Raw genomic sequence first — 17463 nt, forward strand, 5'->3', positions numbered from 1 at the left:
AAATTTCCCATGTGGTATTTTCTGTGAAAATATACTAACGAAAATACTGGATCTCCAAAGTGCTGCCTTATAGAAGGCGGGATTAGGCGACTATTTGAAATTTGTAATTCAGCCGCTTTTATCACCGTTTTACGTTCGGAATTTACGGAATTACAGAATTAATCACTTAAAATTGCCTGTTTTCTTAATACCATAAAATAAAATTATTAGTCATCAAATAAAGTGATTAAACCAGTGAACATTTTTTGGGTAAAAGTGGAAGGATTTTATTGTTAGTTATTTGGGAATAAAATATTTAAGAAAAAAATATTTAATGTAATGCTGATTGCTGTTTAAAAAATCAGATATTCCGATTTATATGATGGGGAATAAGGAAACTGAAGTTGTTATGGTAAAAACTATATAAAATGTGTTAGCATAGCCTTGAGATGGGCAACTGCATCGCTGGCACCATCTGGCGCTGCTTTCACTCGCAATTCTATTGCAAACACACCCACGAAAGCTGGAAAGAAAAAACGTGCCACACACGCTGCATGTTGTTAAGCTGCTTGTATGGATTCCAAATCATCCGAAAAAAGCGTGTGCCAGCTGTCGCAGGACAATGCATTTCCAAAATATTGATGCCAGCGAGTGGACAAAACAAAAAACAAAAAAAATCGGAAGTAAAAAGCGTTAATTTTTTCATTATTGGGCTTTAGTTCGTCAACAAAACGGGCTGGAAGCGGACCCAAACTGGCTAAACGACCCGACCGCCTTGGTAGACGCGCGTCAGACGAATTCGAGCCGAGTCCCGAGTCCGCAGGGGGAAAGAAATGAGGAAAAGTTTGGAACGCGTGTGGCCAAAAGTTAATGAAGCGTTTAAAAGTTAACTTGCGGTCCAAAAGACCAAAAAACAAAACAGGAAAAAAGGCGAAAAACAGTTAAGGACAGTTTGGGGTTTTTGCCAAGGATCCCGTACCTGGAAAAGGTGTGAAAAAAATGGCATTAAATTAAATTTGTATTTAATTTTAATGCAATATTTATAAGATTAATAACATTTAAAAAACACAAATATAAACATCAAAACCTCTATAAAAATTGGAAAATTAAAGATTCCATGCCCATATAGGAGTATAGATGGGTGATCCTTTCTGGCATTGATCTATTTTCCTCATAAATATGTATTAAATTAGAGGATTCTTTTCATATTTAATTCCCTTTGTACCCTTGGGAATAATCAATTCAAAAACGCCCCCGCTCACTGCTGCATGTCCTTGCTGCGTTCTTTGTGTGTTTTTATTTTTTTTTTGTTTGCCCAACCCTTGAAGAGATTGATTATTGTTTATATGGACGGGCTACAATAGTCCTGGGCATCCATGGGCATCTGAATGCAGTGCAAACAGGCGAAGGATTGTGGTCAACGCCAACGCATCCCCCCCTTCTCGAATTGGGGCAATTAAAGTCGTTCGCTCGACTCACTCCGCTGAATGAGAACGGGCCCAGGACACGTGATAGAACAGGGCCAGAGAAATTATAAGTCTGCTATCCCTTCGTCCTCAGGGCAATTAACCCCTTCTGGCATTTTGGCCGCGGCCGCGACGAGGGCGTTAAGTCAGACACGAGTTTCTGGTCAATTTATCAAACGATTCTACGAATTCCTGGAATTCGAAATAGAGTGATCACCGCGCAGGGATTTGGAAATTTGGAAATGTAGAGACCTTTCTCTGTCTGGGAAAATGTCCTGGCGTCGGTTCGATCGCTTGTAATTATGCTAATTATGAGTTTGATTTGTGTCGAATATGTTGGCCTTCTTTAAGGGAAATCATATGAAATTCCAGTCTTCCAAAGATCCTTTGTTCCCACCGAAACAGTCGTTACTAATTACAGCACACTTGATTTTTCACACATTTTGCTCTAGTTGCAATTACCCGGAACACCTCTTCCTGCAGCAAATTGCAAACTCGGAAGGACACTGTCTAAGGATCATTGATCATTCTGGTAATTTGCTGGGAACTTCTTTCTATGTGTACTTTCTTCAACTACCTGAGGAGGTGCCTGAGATCACTTTTCTTGAACTTCTGTGTGGTCATTGTTGGAGAGTCCAACAAGTGTCACTTGCGGTTGAAAATATCAATTTTCATAAAATACAATTGTCACCTATCCGATAAACAGACCTCCCCCAATGATCAAGAAACTGTCAGCAAGTCAGCCCTCTCTCACTTCAAATAAAATTTGATTTTCAAATTAGAGAGTTAGAGAAACACTCCCCAACTATCCCGAATCCCGATGATTGTAGTACCTAAATAGATTCCCGTCAGTAGCCAGCTTATCTGATGGGCGATTTTTCAATTTCACATTGCTGATGTTAAAAAATTACCACCGCTCAGGACCATCGATATCAGTTACAATTTACATTTCACTTTTACAAGGATACAACGTAGAAACATATCAATTACCCACGATCTAGCTCTGTTGACAGTCTCACTACTGGTTTGGATTTGGGATCGAGTTGCTCTAGAGGGGCATCCTTCTTAGAAAGTCATTTCATTTCTCACACACTGACCGTTTTGGGATTTGTTTTTCTATAATTTCGATTTCTTTTGTCCCGGGGCTACACTTGACTTTGGGCCAAGTGTCTTGGCCTGGTTTTTACACACCAGACAGGCGACGCGGCGAGGCGAGGCGAGGTGCCAAAATGCCAATGGCACCTATGGGAATTGGAAAATTATCATAAACTGACCTCTGTCCGGGGCAGGGTAGAATGAAACAAAATAAAGGAATCAGTCCTCCTGGCCAGACACACGGCGAAATCCTTGAAACCGTTTGAAAGTTTCGCTTTTTTTGTTGGACTTTAGTTTCTTTTATTTGGGTTCTCAACCCCTCAACGGTTGATACCCTAATTTCGGCTCATCTTCATCCAGACTCGGGCCCTGATCATCGGCAGCTTATCTCTCTAGCCGGCGCACGCGTGTCATCCTGGGCAGCAATCAAAGTGATATGAAAATTGCATTTGGGTTCAACAGGTTCGCAGTTTTCGATTGCTGATCGTCGTTTTGTTTTTTTCGCTTGTTAATTTTACACTGAAAACTACCAAATACTCCTTTGAATAATACCTTAAAAATTAAACTTAAATATTGTCGAGATTTAATCACATTTGACATCAAAGGAGTTATTGTTATTAGGCATAATATTTATATTACTTTGAAGTATTTTTTTCAGTACACTCTTGCTGTTCTTTGCTGTTCTGTTAATTTTGTTTGCCTAAAGGTTAAACGTGCGAATTTCACCCAAAGGCAGTCTCCAGTTTCGAGGGCTCCAGGCACTCGGTTTTCGGTGGTAATCGGTCTGACTTCTGACTGGCGATCCATCCTGATCCCACTCCGATCTCGGATCTCCGAATACGCGTACCGTACGCGAATTTTGTTGTTTCGCCTAATTAAATGTAATTTGGTACTTCCTTTTCAGCCGAAATAATGCATATAAATAGTATCTTTAGTTTACATTTTATATCCAGTCCGCTCCAGTCCGCCACCGCTCTCATTATTATAAATTTTCGTTTTCTTTCAGCGATCGGCGGGCGAGTGGCCTCCGATCCGATCCGATTTGAGTTTTTTTTTATCTTAACCCCCGCCCTAAGGTCAGTAGCATCTCGTGGACCGGTCCCAGTCCCGGTCGCAATCCTCGGGGTTAATGTTAATTCAAAGGAATTCACTGGGTCCTCGGCGGCCTCTAAACTCTCTCCTTTTTCGCGGCGAACAAATCTTGAGTGCTACAATATGGCAATTGTTGTGTAGTGCTCCGAAAACTTGTTAATTGTTTCGCGCTCGAGTGGATTCCTTTTGGAATGGTGAATGGGCGTTGGGATGGATGGAGGGGGCAGTATGGTCTCTATGGTATTTCAGGGAAACACTTTCCAGACAGCCCATTGTGGTCCTCCATTCATGAAGTGCATCTAGAGCAGGAGGATCGTGACCGGCTTTTCGGAGGGGTTCCAGCAATTGCTGCTTTGCCGCCCTGCCGCCGCAAATTAGATGCTCAATTACGCTACGAGAATTCCTGGATAATTTCGGAGCTATCCTCTATTAGAGGGCAATCCAGTACACATATAAAAAAATATTTAAATTATTGCCTTATCATACATCATATTTTTTAAATATTTTTTGTAAATACTTATAATGTAAAGATCCCCCGAGTATTATATTTGAATTCTATTTGATTCAATCTTAAATGTAATCGTTTTATTTTTTCTGGGTGGATCAATTTATTCTCCACTAGATTGCAGTTGGTGAGTCACTCGTTCTCGAAAGTGAATCTTAACCACGTGGTGTCTCAGGTCTGGACCCTAGACCCAGTCTATGCTTAAACCCTTCGCTTTCTCAATCATTTTTCATCCTAGCCACATCCTTCCGCAAAATGTTCTCACACTTGGCTGACTTGGGCGACGCCCAAGGATCCGAATCGGAAGTTATTGAGCAACAGGAGGGGACAGCATCCCTCCTAGTCCTTTCCAATGTTTTTTCAAAAATTTGTTTCGAAAATCTTATTAAAAATTGCTGTTATTGCGTGGCCTTTTTGTATTTTTTTTTGTGTTTTTTGGTTGGCCTTTTGTGTGTGAGTTTCGTTTTCGTTTCTTTTTTTATTGCTTTAATCATTTTTATTTTGTGCGGCTTCCGTGCCACCTGTTATGGTTACGTTACCATGGCCAAGAGACCCAGAACGCAGTCGAGGTCCTTCAGAGCCTTTTTGATTTTTCTCAAGTGATTGCGCGTAGTTTTCATATGTTTTCTTTGTTCCAACTCCACGAGTGTTTCAAATTTGAATTGATCACTTGTCTGTGATCTGGGATCTTGGATATGGTATATGGGATATGGGATAGGGGTTCGTGGGATCCTTTCTCATAACAATGCCCATCGCAATTTGTCGATCGGTTATGATGGCCACTTCCGATTCGGAAACAAGGGTAGAGACCCTCAAATGAGAATGTAATATGCAGCATGAAATTAATGTTTGATAGTCCCATTATGACTAATCCTTATGGGCTTCCTTGAATTTCAATTTTTCCTTTATAAAAAAGGGCATCATTTTTATCTGGAATTGTCCAATTAATGAGCAATTTGTCACAAGTACAGATTTTAATAAAAATTGATTGCAAGAAATATAAATTCTATTGTTTATACTAAATATCAAAGGAAAGCGGGGCGATTTAAGGAACACTTTCTGGCGCCAGTCAGTTGCCAAAGATCAGCTCAGATAGCCATCATAACAATGTTGGCAAAACAACAGAACCGAGTCCAAATTGCGGCATCAAAGTCGGTGTCTTGCGACAAAAATCGCCCGGCCACGGTCTGATCCAATCTAAACAGATATGGAGTGAGCTGAGGTGATCTCCCATCCCACAACCTCTGACCTCTGCCATGATAACCATCAGTATGCAATCTTTGACAAAGAGCCGGCACAACAGGATGCCTGAGTGGGTGTGCCCAAACAATGACACAGTGGGCGCTGCAAGGACTCGGTGGGCAGGAACGTGTGTATAATCTAGTTTTAATTTTCATGGGAATTAACCCATGGCCGGACCAATTTGCCGGCTACTCAGAACAATGTGCAATTTATGCGATATTTGTTTAAAAATTTTGAACAGCTCCCCCGGTCCAGTCCAGGCCAGATCCCAATTGAAACCCGTTCAGTGTTTGCTTCCACATCGAAGCCGTCGTATTTGCTTTGATTTCCACTTGACTTTTTATAGCCATCGTGGAGCATATGCACATACATATGATATATCCATTTTTTTCGACATCTACCCATTGGGGGAAATCGCGATGGTCAATATTTGAATAGCCAATCCAAACATTTGTCCGGCCAACGATATCCGCCTCGACTTGGGTCCCTGGAATTTGCATATTTAATTTGCCTTTAATGAATTTTCAATTTGACAATTGCCGAAATGCCACACACGAGCCGGGAACTCAATTGGGGCCACCCACAGTGACTGAGGGATTATCCTGGAGAGCGGTGGCATGCAAGATTGGAGACGGGATTGCATGTTTGGGAGCTCCTTTCGCTTTTCGCTTTCGTCCATAAAATGGGACAGAGTGTTAAATGCTAATAAAATAAGTAACATACAAATTTTTCAATTTTTAGCCAGAAATGAAAATAACTGGGCCGAAGATGCCTCAGCTTCAGTTGAGATGATGAGCAGAAGCTGGAACACTTTCACGTCCCAGAGCGACTTGCTAATGGGAGTCGTTGACGTGCGCCTACTTTCCTCTCATTTTAAACTCCATTGCCTCCTCGCAAAAGGACCTTTGGACAGGGTAAGGCAATGGGGTGAAGCCTATACTTGAGGGGTTTGAATTATAAATTAAAAAAAACATAAGAGAACTGATCTAATATTATGTATTACTGAAGTTTTAATTTGAATTTGATTTTATACGAGTATTATGTCGATTATTCCTTGAAGAATATTTATTGTTTCAATGGCATAAATATTATTTAATAATATGATGTCCTTAGTGTAAGGGAATTCCAAATAAGTTATAGACTGATTCACATTTAATCAATAGCTTTTTCATGCGCTTTCTGGAAGCTGTTCTACATCAGTCGCATCCCCAGTTCCAGTCCCCATTCCCATTTCTCATCGGCCGCCCAGGTCTGGCCAGGCACAAGTTGCATTTATCCATATTGACGTGAAACGAACGGCCCGTTACATGCGTAATGATGCCAAGCCCAAGAATGGGTATTGGAGCTATCCGGGGGCATTGAGTCTGAGGGTAAGTGGGTCTCTCGACTCCTTCGCATCGGGCAGCCAGTCAATAACTGACAGGCACGCAAGGCGCCCTTCAAGAGAAGCAACAAAAACGAGCTGCAGTCTTAACCTTTTTTGCCCCTTTAATATTGGACAGACAGCACGTGCATTGCTCTTGCAATGAAAATGTAAATTTTCAAATCGATCGAGCCTGGCCATCGGATGCCGCTCCATCGGCTAACGCAGATAGCATAAACTTTACATCGATTCGAGATCCAGGGGATGCGATCTTTTGCAGGTGTAACCGAGGGCGTCACTTGCACAACTGTCTTCGGTTTCTTCTGTTTCGGCGACCTGCTCGTAAATTGCACAATACGACATCGGTACATTGGAGGGATGGCAGGATACTCTCGAGGACACTTGTTGGGGTGGATATTGTACATACCTGCGTCCATCCAATAAATTTGTTGTGCCGCGCTTGGTGCGGTTTGTTGTGTGACATTTTTATCTAATTGACAGCGTTTTTATTGCCAGCAGATACCGCAAAATATCAAGGATAACGAACAGGTCCTTGGGGCGTGCTACTGGTCGCAGTGGTAGTGACTGGGTGGGCGCGGGACATCAAAGTTCTATAGAAGTAGGTGTATCAGAATGGGTATTGCATTATGATTTCCAGCGAATCATTAGGGATCGAGAGAGAGGAGGCGTGGGAGGGTAACCAAGGATCACCTTGGGAATGATCCAAGAGACCACCGAGGGCGCCTCGTTTTGCCTTGTCATCCTCGGTGTCTACAACTAAATTCCCTTTCAATTTCTCCCCTCATATCATACAGGAAACCGTATTAATTGCGAGGCGCTAAAATGTTAGCCCGACTCTTAGTTAGTGCCTGCCACGCTTATTAAGCCGGCCAAGCGTGTCCTTGACAGGATAGCGCCAGGACCGGGCAGCTATACTATCCCTACTCAAGGCCGGAGCAACAAGCGTATCAATTGGAAAATTTGCCAAGTTGTAATAAACAAGATTTTTCATTGCGATACAAACGAAGTCCACCTTCGATTTTTGGTCGGCATGCCGAATCGCCGGGCGGCGGCAAATTTGTAAAGATCCTGCGGGGCAGGTCAGGTAGTCTTAACCGATTTAGATTAGATAAACTCTAGCTCTGGCTCTTTGAGAACTCTGGCTCTGCCATTTGGTGGTGCTGACAAATCATTGATGATGGTCAGCAATCTGAGGGATTTTTGCAAATATCGATGGACTTTGTTGCGGTCTGGCTTTAGTTTTAATCCTGTTTCGGGAGGATTGTTTGCATTTCCGCCCCTGCCTGTTCCGGTTGCCGGCCAACCTGTAATCATCTTGTTAGCGGCTTTAGATGTGACCCTTATGATAGTCGGTTTTCTAGCGCAGCGCCATTTTAAGCTCAAGCACTACCAAAAAGAGAAAAGTACGACAGGCAAGGCAATTCACCACCAACTGCCATTGGCCGGTTCACTCGGGCGGCACGTGCTGCCACGTCGGGGCGGCATGCAACATGCGGCAGGAACTCGTTTACCTGTCCCCTACCTACCTACCTGCCGGGCTGCCTGATTGCCTGCCATCGTGGTGGGTTTGCGGGTATAAATACGGCCGAAAGGACGAGAGACCAGTCAGAAACCCGCTAGCCGTCGCAGTGTTTACATCGCAACATCCCCAGTTAGTCCACATAAAGCAACATCAGCACCATGTCGTCCAGTGAGATATATCGCTACTACTACAAGACCTCCGAGGACCTGCAGGGCTTTAAGGCCGGCGCCACCGAGCCCTACTTCAATCCCATGGCAGCCTACAATCCCGGCGTGACCCATTACCAGTTCAACTGCAACTCCCTGGCCAGCAGCAGCAACTACTTGTCCGCCAATGGCTTCATCAGCTTCGAGCAGGCCAGCTCCGATGGCTGGATCTCGTCCTCACCCGCCAGTCACCGGTCCGAGAGTCCCGAGTACGTGGATCTCAATACCATCTACAATGGAGCCTGCAACATGCCACAGCAGCAGCAGCAGCAGCAGCAACAACAGCCCCAGCAGCAGCAACAGCAGCAGTATGGATTGAATCTGGAACAAGCAACCGCCTCCGCTCCTGCTCCTGTCGCAGCTCCGCCGGCCATTGAGGTCATGGGCTCCTCCAATGTCGGCACTTGCACGACAGTGCCTGCCAAGCCAAAACGCACCTACACCAAGAAGAACCAAAAGAATGTGGCAGCTCCTCCGGTATCCAATCTCTACACCGAGGAGTTCCAGAACTTTGACTTTGACAACTCCGCCCTGTTCGACGACAGTGTAGAGGACGATGATGATTTGATGCTGTTCGGCAGCGGCGGCGAGGACTTCGACGGTAACGATGGATCCTTCGACCTGGCCGATGGCGACAGCGAAGATGCTCCGGCTCCGGGATCCGGCAAAAAGCGACGTGGCAAGCAGATCTCGCCAGTGGTGAAGCGGAAGCGTCGTCTCGCCGCCAATGCCCGGGAACGTCGTCGGATGCAGAACCTCAACCAGGCCTTCGACCGTCTCCGGCAGTACCTTCCGTGTCTGGGCAACGACCGCCAGTTGTCCAAGCACGAGACCCTGCAAATGGCCCAGACCTACATCTCAGCTCTGGGGGATCTGCTCCGCTAAGAGCACTCCCTCCAGGTTACCCTCACTCTCAGTTATTGTTGGAGCTTGCCAAATATTGTACCTATCCTGTAAATATCCTGTAACTAGGAGCCCAGTAGTGAATTACCGCTTAAGTATTATGCTGTTTATTGTTTAGTTAGATTAAATGGAAGACAATGATTTAGACTTAAGGAAGACAAAAATAAAAAACAAATAATCATTTAAATATTTTGTGGTTTTTATTTATATTTAATATGAAAATAATTTCTTTTAAAGGTTTTCAGATTATGTGTTTCAGTCTTAAAAAATGTTTTTAAAATAAAAGTTTAACAGAGAAAAGTTTTAACTTTGATTACTTTGGTGGATTTAATGATGATATAGACACTTTGAGAATATCTAGGATTCAATATCTTATAAATTGTTAATTTCTAGGAATTTGGAACCTATAGAATGATTAGAAACCGAGAAAATACTCTAATATATCAGTAATAGCCAACAGAAACCGAAAAATCATGCCACTTTATATAATTCATGAACAAAAAAACAACCAAAATATTACTTTGTTGATTAAGCCACTCGTACCTGTTTATCTCTGGAACATCCAGCTTCCTCTGCTCCTCAGGACTCCACCTCTTTAGGACTCCTCCGCACGTATATCCGCGGGCATCAATTCGCACACTGTTTTTGAGGGTTTAGCGTCTCGCGCCCATTGAATTGGTTTTTATTATATGGGGGAAGGTGATCGATTTGGCGCTTCGCGATCAATTTGTAGACAGTTCGACAAAATTAGGGCCGAGACGCTTTTGGCCAAAACAAATACGAAGTGGAAGGGCCAAACGATCTGGCCCAAAAACAGTATTGTGCCAATAATTACACGGCGCGCCGGAGTGTAGCTGCCAAATTAAGTTAAGTGTTGGGCTGATCTGCTTTCAGCAGTCGCAGGTCGCATGCAATGTCCGTCCCATGTCCCTCAACCCAGCTTCAAGTCCGAGTCCCAGTCCCAATCCCAAAATCCCAGTCTTCAGTCCCCGAAAAACGACCCGAAAATCAAGCGCCACTCACAAATCGTTTAAGTCGAAGTTCGATCCTCGATCGTTGTTGGTGGATAAACTTGGCGGTTTAAGGTTTTAAGCTGATGCGTACACTGAACAAAAATATTTTAAATGTTCAGTCTTAAACTATAAACTAATACTTATTTTTTAGCAATCTTTATAGCCTTTATAAACAAATTTTGAACATCAATATCTAATATATCATCTCAAACCTAGATAATTATTTTAAAAAAATATTCCTGTTAGCTATTAAAAAGTATATGTATAAAATAATATATTAATTCGAAATTTTATTCTCAGTGTGACAATTCATTCAACAAAAAGCGATGCTGATCCGGGGCTCATTCAGTCAGTCAATCATTTGGAAGATTCGAAACCAATTTGTTGATAGCGACAGCCAGGACTGCTGACGATCGACTCCCGCATGGGAATTGGAGCGCTTGTAGGCGGCCGATTCAATGGGGGCGTGGCAGGTAGAGGATTTCGTGGGCAGTTACTGTTTGTTTTATAAAATCATTTTCGGGCGTCAACGAATAAAGTTTGGTCAGGAATACATATATATGGGCCCAGGGCATTAGCTGTTCGCGGATTTCGGTTTTCGGATTTCGGGGCTTATAATCAAAAGGAAATTCACATAATTAGTTACCATTGGCGGCACCGCCATCGACAGGGCTTCGTTAAATTGTTAATGACTTAATTTAGTGGTCGCGAGGTGCGGGCGTATCCCCCGGTCCGGCAATTATATTTTGTATACACGATATTCGCGTGATATCCTGCCGTGATCGTCAGCCCCCGGATTCCCCGGGGTATCGCTGGAGAGTGTCGCTCTTGTTAGCGACAATTTACGGCTTTGAACGCTTCCGCACAAAGCGCTGCCGTCAATTTGTCAATTACACAAATTGTTTGGGTCCCCCTGGACTTGGATCCTCTTCCTGCCGAGTTTGCTACTGCCGCCTGCCACCTGCATGCAGCTGCACAGATTCAGATTCGCATTCGTATTCGAATTCGGATCCTGATTCAGATGCCGCTTCCAAAATGCAACTGCCTGCCAATACAATTAGTTAGAATTCATGAATGGAAGCTCGACCCCAGTCGTCTTTTGACTTTCGGCTTTTGGCAATGCCGACACAGCAGCAACATCCAGACATTCAGAGGACAAAGCGGCAACACAACTTGCCATCAACAATATCAGCAACAGTAGTACAGAGAAAGAATTTTTATTTCAATTTTGTTAATGTTTTTAATGAATGAGTAATGCTTTAGGTTCTGGGAATATAATTTAAGGACAATAAATCATTAAAATTGTCAATAATCAATGCAATTAATATGTGTAGGCAACTTGAAGTGTAGAATCCTTTTCTTTCTGTGCATCAGAGCAACAGGATAAGCAACCAGGGCAGCTAAAGTCACAAAGTTGCCGGTTGCATGTCTTTGTCAATTTATAGACAGCTTGCCTGAGCATTATTAACACGTATTATTATGCATTCGATGTTCGATTCCTCCTCGACTTTTTGGGGTGCGTCTTCGTCCTGTTCCTGTTGCATTCTGGTGGCTTTTTGTGCCCTTTCCGAAGAAGACTCGCCAAAAAGGGGAATGAATGCTACGAAATTTGTCATGTCGATAATTGGAGAGCTTTATTTTGAGGTTTTTGAGGTTTTCTTATTTTGTTCAGAGTATCTGAAGCTTAAGTAGTTAGTGGCCATGTATCTGCCTCTCCATCGGACGCAATATCTGTATCTGCGTTAAGTAACTTAATGAGCTTTAACACCATCAATTTGTCATTTCTTGTTAGTGTCGCCATGGGGCCCGATCCGAATATCAGTCCTGGATTGTTCTTCATTGGGTATATTTTGTGGTCTTTAAGCAATTTAAAGATTATTTAAAATATAATAGCCACGACAGTAATTCCTATAAGTTTTAAATAAACATTCCCTCAGGTAGCTATGTATAATCCATTGTGACCTCATAAATTGATTTTGTATCTAACATTATTTTTTAATTTATTTCAATAGATTTTCTCATGCCTTTTTGGGCACATTTTCCCTCAATTCTGTGCTGGGCTAACCACAAGATACAAAGATACAGAGTATTGTATCTTTTTCCCTATTTTGGTTGCAACTTCAAGTGCAGTTTCCGTTTCCGCCGCTCTGTTTTGGCATTGTTGTGTGAAGATTTTGCGCTGATCCTATAATTGTTGCGCAACAATTACCGGAAAAAATATACCTAGGATCTCGGAGGAAACACAAAAAAAAAACCGGCAGGTAAAAGTATCTCCGATGTCGGACCTTTCTCTCCAAGTCGCGTGCAGTTTGGTTGTGTGAGAGGCATTGGTTTTTAGCCAAGTCTGGACTGGGCCTTGGCCAAATGAATGCAATTATTAAGTCATAAAACGGACACCGTAAAATGCCAAACTCTGTAATTAGCGACACCAAATCACGTCGATCCCGCCCCCAATCTTCCATTCCCAGTCCATTAGCTGGCTTTGTGTGCGGTCCGCGGTAAGAGGAGAAGGATTACCTGCCACAGGACAGGATACAGATAGAGAGTTGAGGGAAGAGCGGGGAAAGTAAGAAAGCAGGACTCTACCAAAGATCGCTGTTTGCTTAAGAAAGTTTTGGCAGCCAACAGCGGCAATTAGTCAAACGATTGGCAAGGCAAGGCCTTTTCCATCAATCAACAAAGGACCCTGGATCCAGTTACCAGTTACCCATCATTATTGGCCCATCAGCCCCATCAGGAGCAGTAACATATTTAACCGTTACCCATTTGACAATACCAATTCGCACGGCCAACGGCCCAAAAATCTGAGCCTGGCCCAGTCTCTTGGTAATTTAATTAACCGCACAGATCGCCACAGTTGACTGGCTCTTTGTTTAAGGGCTCTGGGTTCTTCTCCTGCGACTCCCCCGGCTCCTGCCCCATCATCTCCAAAGTCATCAAAGTTGGTGGGCATTCTGAGCCGAGGCTTAAAGTTCTCAGTATCTCACGCTGCAGCCAAAGGTGATCGAGGATCGGAGATCAACAGACAGCGGACAGTGAAAGTGCATCAAGAATCAAAGTCTTTCGGGAATTTTTGACAATTTTTTAGCGAGGCATCAAATTAACACAACAAAAACGATAAGATGCTACCAAAACGGTGTTTCAAGTTAATAAAAAAGTGTTTAAAGAAGTGAAATTCGGTATACACTTCCTGGCATTTATTAAAAAGATTCTATCCTTAAATATAAATTTGAAAGACAGTCTTTTAACTTGATGAAGAATTGTTATTTTGGAGAAAGCAAGCACATATTTCCAGATTAACTATTTAAGGATAAAAGGCAGAGTATTTCAACTTCCAATACCCAAAAGTTTGAGTTTTCAGCTTTTTTAACTGAAATTGCCACACGCAAGCCATCGCTTTGTCACGTTAAGATGAGGCCGGGAGAATTTGGACTTCGAGGCCCGAAGATTTGGTCTGGTCTCTGTCTTTTGGCCGAACAAAAGATTCCTGCTCTGGGACCTGTAATTTTGTATTGACATTGGGTCATTTGATACAGTTTTCCAGCTCATTTGCTTGTAATTGGGCACCGCAGTCCTGGCCCAGACTCCACACGAGATTCCCGAAGGGAGGGGGCTGGGAGTGGACGACTCAGGTTGACGACTTTTCAAATTATCAGTAATATTGTGGAACTTGTATATTTATTAATCGGGATTTCGTGTGAAAAATGCGCCCAGGGTGCGTTCATGTTGTGTGTGTTTAAGCCAGACTCAGCAGACAGGACCGGCCATTTAATGTCAACGTCGTCGGTGGCGACGGCATCACTTCATCTCTGGGCCAATTTTTTTTGGGCCCTCATTTTTTTTTTGGCACTGGGCTTTTTGATTTTGGTTCAGGAGCTGCCACCTGCATTGACTTTGGTTCGTTTTTTTTCCCCCTTATCGAACTGTCCCGACTGGGAGTGAGTGAGAACTTAATCCCTTGGCCCCAATTATTCAAGTAATTAAGTCTTAATGTGCGAAACTGTATCACCTGCGGCCAGGACTTTGCTCGAGTCGTGATTTTCCAGCCGATTTGTGTTTAAACGATCGTGAAAGTGGGGCTTCTCGAAAGGGATATTCAAATATGATGTAGTTGGAGGATTAATATATAAGACTATATTATAAGTATTTTTAAAACTCTTTTGATATCCTATTTTCTAAGAAAATCCTGTAACTTTGAGTAATTGCTAATAAAATACTCAGCATCAAGGGGCACCGCTCCTCGCCGCCAAAGATCTAAAAGGTTTCCGAGTCCTGTACAAGTGCAATTAGCAGATATAATCCGTGTGATTCCAACCAACTAAAATGTCAATAACAATAAATTCCTGGCAGCTAAGCACCGACAAAACATCGAATCAAGATAGCAATGCGATCAGCTCATAACTGTCAAGAAGCAATCAATTGATTTTACCCAGAGGTCCAGCCCAGAGATCCATGCTAGAAAGGATATGGGTACTCAGAACTGGCCGGACCCCACAGGACCTCGGTTCGCATAATATTTTAGAGGCGTGTTCCGCCTGTCAACATTTTATGTTGGTGGTCAGCTCTCAGAGCCAAACTGACACAGTGGTCGCAACTGACACAGCAGCGAAACAAAAAATCCTTTGGCCGTTGGTTACCGCGCGGGTGTTCTCAGGACAGGTCCTTGAGCGAACAATGGAACAATGGCCAGTCCTTTGTGAAACAAAGGCAACTACTTACAACACATTATGACACGAAAGTGAAAACGAAAACTACTAGATCCCAGAGTATCCTTGGAATACCAATGGGCATTTTATTGCCCTTCGTTGTCCTGATTCATTGCTATTGCTCTATTTCTGCGGCTCCCGGTGAGCAGCGGCATGTCCTTTGGGGTTCTTTGAAGGGCCAGGCCCACGGCCAGGACATTCAATTTGCGTGAACCAAAACTAATTTTATTGCTTAATTTTTTGTGTGCCGGCGATTCCTTTAATTGAATTCCGCGATCTGGAAAATTTAACATTTGTCTCTGCGGCAAAGTTCATTATTTATATTTATGTGAACCGACCTCTCTTCAATATTGGAGTTTAATGTAAATTAACCTTTTTGTTTTCGTAGCATTTGATTTGATTCTGGTTATGCTTATTTATATAAATGATTTGAACATTTTATACGCCTAGCTGGTGAGTAATTTGTTAATTTAAAACAATTTTTTAAAAAATATTTCTGTAGGTTTCTGATTTATAGATCACATTAAAGAGGAATGGATATTTAAGTACTATTATTATTTGTTAACTATTTACTAAAAGCTAGGACACTTTTACTTGGTATAATAGTATGAATCCTTGATAAATTTTATAGGATTTAAAAAAATCATCTCAACCCCTAATGAGTTAAATTTTTCTAGCATCTTCGTAGGCGGACCAATTATTGTCGGAGAACATCTTCCTGAACTGGCCAGCTGACGCCTGGATTTCTTGGCCAGGTCCTATGGCACACGTGTTCATTTGGCAGGCATGCGCGCGATTTCGGTGATCAATTTGGGATTTGTAAGTCGAGCCCCGAGTTTCAGTGCATCCTTGTCGGTCTCACACCTTCCCCAATTCCTCGGTTGTGGCATCAACCCTTCCGAATGGTTCCTTTTTTTTTTTATTTTGGGGCTGTGTCCTTTAAGCCGCTTATCCTGCTGTTACTGTTTCGGTCGTCTTCCCGCTTTCTGCCACTCGTGCTGATCGGAAGTCAACAGTAACTGTTGGCCAAGTGCTCCTGCTTCCTTCGAAATTGTGTGTGTCTTGGAAAAAAAACCCCCAACCGTAAATGAAACAGCTACAAAAAGTATAATTTAAAATAAGCAGAGAAACGGATCCTGCACTTTGAAAAATCGTTATAACAATTTTCTGATATTCTATTAAATTTTTAATTTTGTATTTAAAATCCTAAAAGATTTCTTAATAAAATCATACATATTTTATAAAGACAAAGGAGAATTCAATCTTGAATTAAACTTGAATAGAAATATGACTTAAAATAATACATTTTATAATTTTGAACTGGAATAAAATCATTTTTTTTAAGTGCTTGGAGCGAAGGAGCGTGGGCAACCCAATTTCCGAAGTCAAAAGTGGCACCAGATGACGGCGTGCGCCGTCCGTTTGTTCTGGTCCAAAGACAGTGCCAGACCGAGACGGCGATAGAGGTCCTGCCGAAGGAAGATCGGCAAAAGATGGCATATGTTGCACTATGCCTGTGTGGAGTTTGCTATTTCTATCCCGTTTTGGCCACTGTTCCGGACTTGATCCTTTTTCGCTGGCTTTCACTCGCACGCCACGCGGCTCGTCCTGCAGACAACAACACAAGCAATAACAATAATTATAATTCCTTATTGTGTGCCCAAAAACGCGTCAGTTGGTCGCAGGCGGAAACCTCGAATCTCAAGTATATGGTAGTAGTGCTAGACAACCCGAGGGTTTCTTGGCGCGGACCCTCAGAAGGTACCGCCGCCACGTCTAGTTACAGTTATCCAAGAGATCAGCGGTAGCAGTTTCGAACCCACGCAATTAAAGCTGCATCAATCAAAATTATAGACAATTCAGCAGCGATTCTTAAACACGTAAGACGAGCTACAAAGGCGCCGGCGATTTTAAAAGCTTCCCATAAGAATGGCATGTGCTAATATGTGTCTCAAGGTAAAACCGATTAAATTCGGATTAAGTAGCTACCATTGCTTCCTATTCCTTTAAACTAAAAACTGTTAATAAAATCACTTTAAGCTGCTAAGTAAATCACTTTACTTATGCAATCGGAATATAAAACTTTTCAAATAAGTAACCGCGATAACTGGCCATTAAAATCTGCCTATCGGCGAAAGCTCTGTAGAAATGTTAAAAGTTGTAATCGCAGAACTCCCATCACTGCGCTAACATTTACATTAATCACTGTGGACGGAAGTCCACGAGGTGACGACCTGCATGCCTAGGCGTGCGCGAGGAAACTCTATATACAGCTGTTTTCAAAATAATAGGAGTGCTTTTGCATATGCACTTGTCCCTTCTGTAGCAATGTTAGGCGTTCATTTTTTTC

General features: G+C 42.7%; 1 protein-coding gene across 1 annotated transcript; it reads left to right on the forward strand.

Annotated features, from left to right (window-relative positions):
- Positions 1–8354: 8354 nt before the first annotated feature.
- On the forward strand, positions 8355–9581 carry LOC6501111 (protein atonal). The gene has a single exon (XM_032456411.2). It carries the CDS (start codon positions 8444–8446, stop codon positions 9374–9376), a length of 933 nt encoding a protein of 310 aa, XP_032312302.1. The 5' UTR covers positions 8355–8443; the 3' UTR covers positions 9377–9581.
- The last annotated feature ends 7882 nt before the right edge of the window (positions 9582–17463 follow it).

Source organism: Drosophila ananassae, chromosome 2L (genome assembly GCF_017639315.1).
Source record: "Drosophila ananassae strain 14024-0371.13 chromosome 2L, ASM1763931v2, whole genome shotgun sequence".
NCBI lineage: Eukaryota > Metazoa > Arthropoda > Insecta > Diptera > Drosophilidae > Drosophila > Drosophila ananassae.